Source organism: Charadrius vociferus, unplaced genomic scaffold (genome assembly GCF_000708025.1).
Source record: "Charadrius vociferus isolate BGI_N301 unplaced genomic scaffold, ASM70802v2 scaffold49, whole genome shotgun sequence".
Taxonomy (NCBI): domain Eukaryota; kingdom Metazoa; phylum Chordata; class Aves; order Charadriiformes; family Charadriidae; genus Charadrius; species Charadrius vociferus.
The window spans coordinates 4,665,250-4,667,004 of NW_009661375.1; the positions used below are offsets into that span (position 1 = coordinate 4,665,250).

Consider the following 1,755-nt stretch of genomic DNA (forward strand, 5'->3'; position numbering starts at 1 on the left):
CCTCCCTCCCTCCCGTGTGGCCGTCAGGGAATCCAGCACTGCACCGAAGCCAGAAGAGAGGGAGCGAAAACCCAACCCAGGCCGAAAGCTGCGTCCAAAAACAAAACCCACCCTTTTTATTGCCAAGGAGATTTTTATTTGATTTTTTTTTTTTTTTTTTTTTTTTTTTTCCCTGGAAGGTTAGCGATGCTTTTTCTAGGTTTTTTTTTTTTGTTTGTTTGTTGGTTTTGTTTGCCAGGTATAGCTCTTTGAAAACAAATGGGGTTCTTTTTCTCTTCTCCCACCGCAGAGGTGTCTCTCCTCCGGCCGCCGGCTCAACCATGATGTTTCGAGACCAGGTCGGCGTCTTGGCCGGTTGGTTCAAGGGCTGGAACGAGTGCGAGCAGACTGTTGCGCTGCTCTCCCTCCTCAAACGCCTCAGCCGGACCCAGGCTCGCTTCCTCCAGCTCTGCCTGGAGCACTCCCTGGCAGACTGCACCGAGCTCCACATCCTCGAAGGGGAGGCCAACAACCCCGGTGAGTTGGGGTTTTTGGGGGCGGGGGGGGGGTTGTTGGGTTTTTTGGGGTTTTTTTTTTTTTTGGGGTTATTTGGTTTTTTGGGTTTTTTTCTTTTGCTGCAACGCTTCTTGAACGCGACGCTACTGCGGGCAAAATTTAAAAAAAAAAAAAAATATAGCGGAAAAGAAGGAGGTCGAGGGCTCCCCAGCTTGATTGCATTAACAGCTTCTCCTCTTACGTCTGATTTTTTTTTTTTTTTTTAAAAAAAAACAAACGGGCGTTGGTTTTTTTTTGGTTTTATTTTTTTTTTTGATTTTTTTTTTTTTTTTTTTTTTTTTCCCCCCACAGCAAACTACTCCAGTCTATGGTGTGGTGTAACTACGGTAGCATGAATGATTGGTGGGTTTTTTTCCTCCTCCTCCTCCTCCTCCCCCCCCTTTCCTCCTTCCATGCAGTTTCCTGTGAAATAAGTAAGTCAGGTCACGTAGAGTCTGGATTTTCTAGGCTTCTTTTGGACAACGTGGCTCGCTTTGCTTTCTGCAACATGCAGAAGCAGCACATCACTACCTTAAACGAACTGTTATTTTGTGAAGGTCTGAGCAGCTGGGTTATCCTTCTTTTTTTTTTTTTCTTAAAAAAAAAAAGTGGCAATTCCTATTTCATCATTCAGATCCTGTTTGGACGCATTTTTTCCTGCGGCTCTGAATACCCCCTTGTGTTTCAGCGGAGCTCTAAGAAAATATGAGTAGACTGGTTTATGTTACTGGCCGTACAGGGCGCGTTACAGAAAACATACGTGGCTACGAAAGTATATTTTGGTTTTATTTCTACACCGTTACAAGTTACTTAACTCCACCGAAGTAAGCGGAGTTAGAGCAGGACGCAAATGGCATAAGCGATGTGCGAATTGCGCTCTGCGTCGCTGTGTTGACGGGTGCGTACGCGTTACGGACACGTATGTTGCTAAGCGTGTGTGTGTGTGTGCAGATGTACACGGGGATGCGAGCTGCTTTAAGCAGAGCTGCTGAAATACGGCGTACCGAGCAGGGAGGGTGAAATCTATCTTTAAGTTGTACGGTTCTGTTTCCCAAACCCTGCCAAAAAAAAACCCAAACACCACCAACAACAAAAAAGCAGAGAAAAAAAAAAAAAAAAAAAAAGAGAGAAAAGGCAGGTGGCTTCTCCTCCGCTCCCGCACGGATGGGGCCGGAGCTGCCGTGGCGCCACCGCGCAAGCAGGGACAAGTCCACGCTGGGG

At 46.4% G+C, this 1,755-nt stretch overlaps 1 protein-coding gene across 2 annotated transcripts in view; it reads left to right on the top strand.

Annotated features, from left to right (window-relative positions):
• Window positions 1-313: 313 nt before the first annotated feature.
• SAMD4A (sterile alpha motif domain containing 4A) overlaps window positions 314-1,755 on the top strand; it is a 110,515-nt gene continuing 109,073 nt past the window's right edge. The window contains exon 1 of one of the 2 annotated variants that reach the window (XM_009893903.1): window positions 314-516. In XM_009893903.1, coding sequence (XP_009892205.1) covers window positions 321-516 — 196 coding nt within the window. In that variant the 5' untranslated portion in view covers window positions 314-320. The remainder of the gene's footprint in view (window positions 517-1,755) is intronic. The other variant, XM_009893904.1, reaches the window with a different exon arrangement.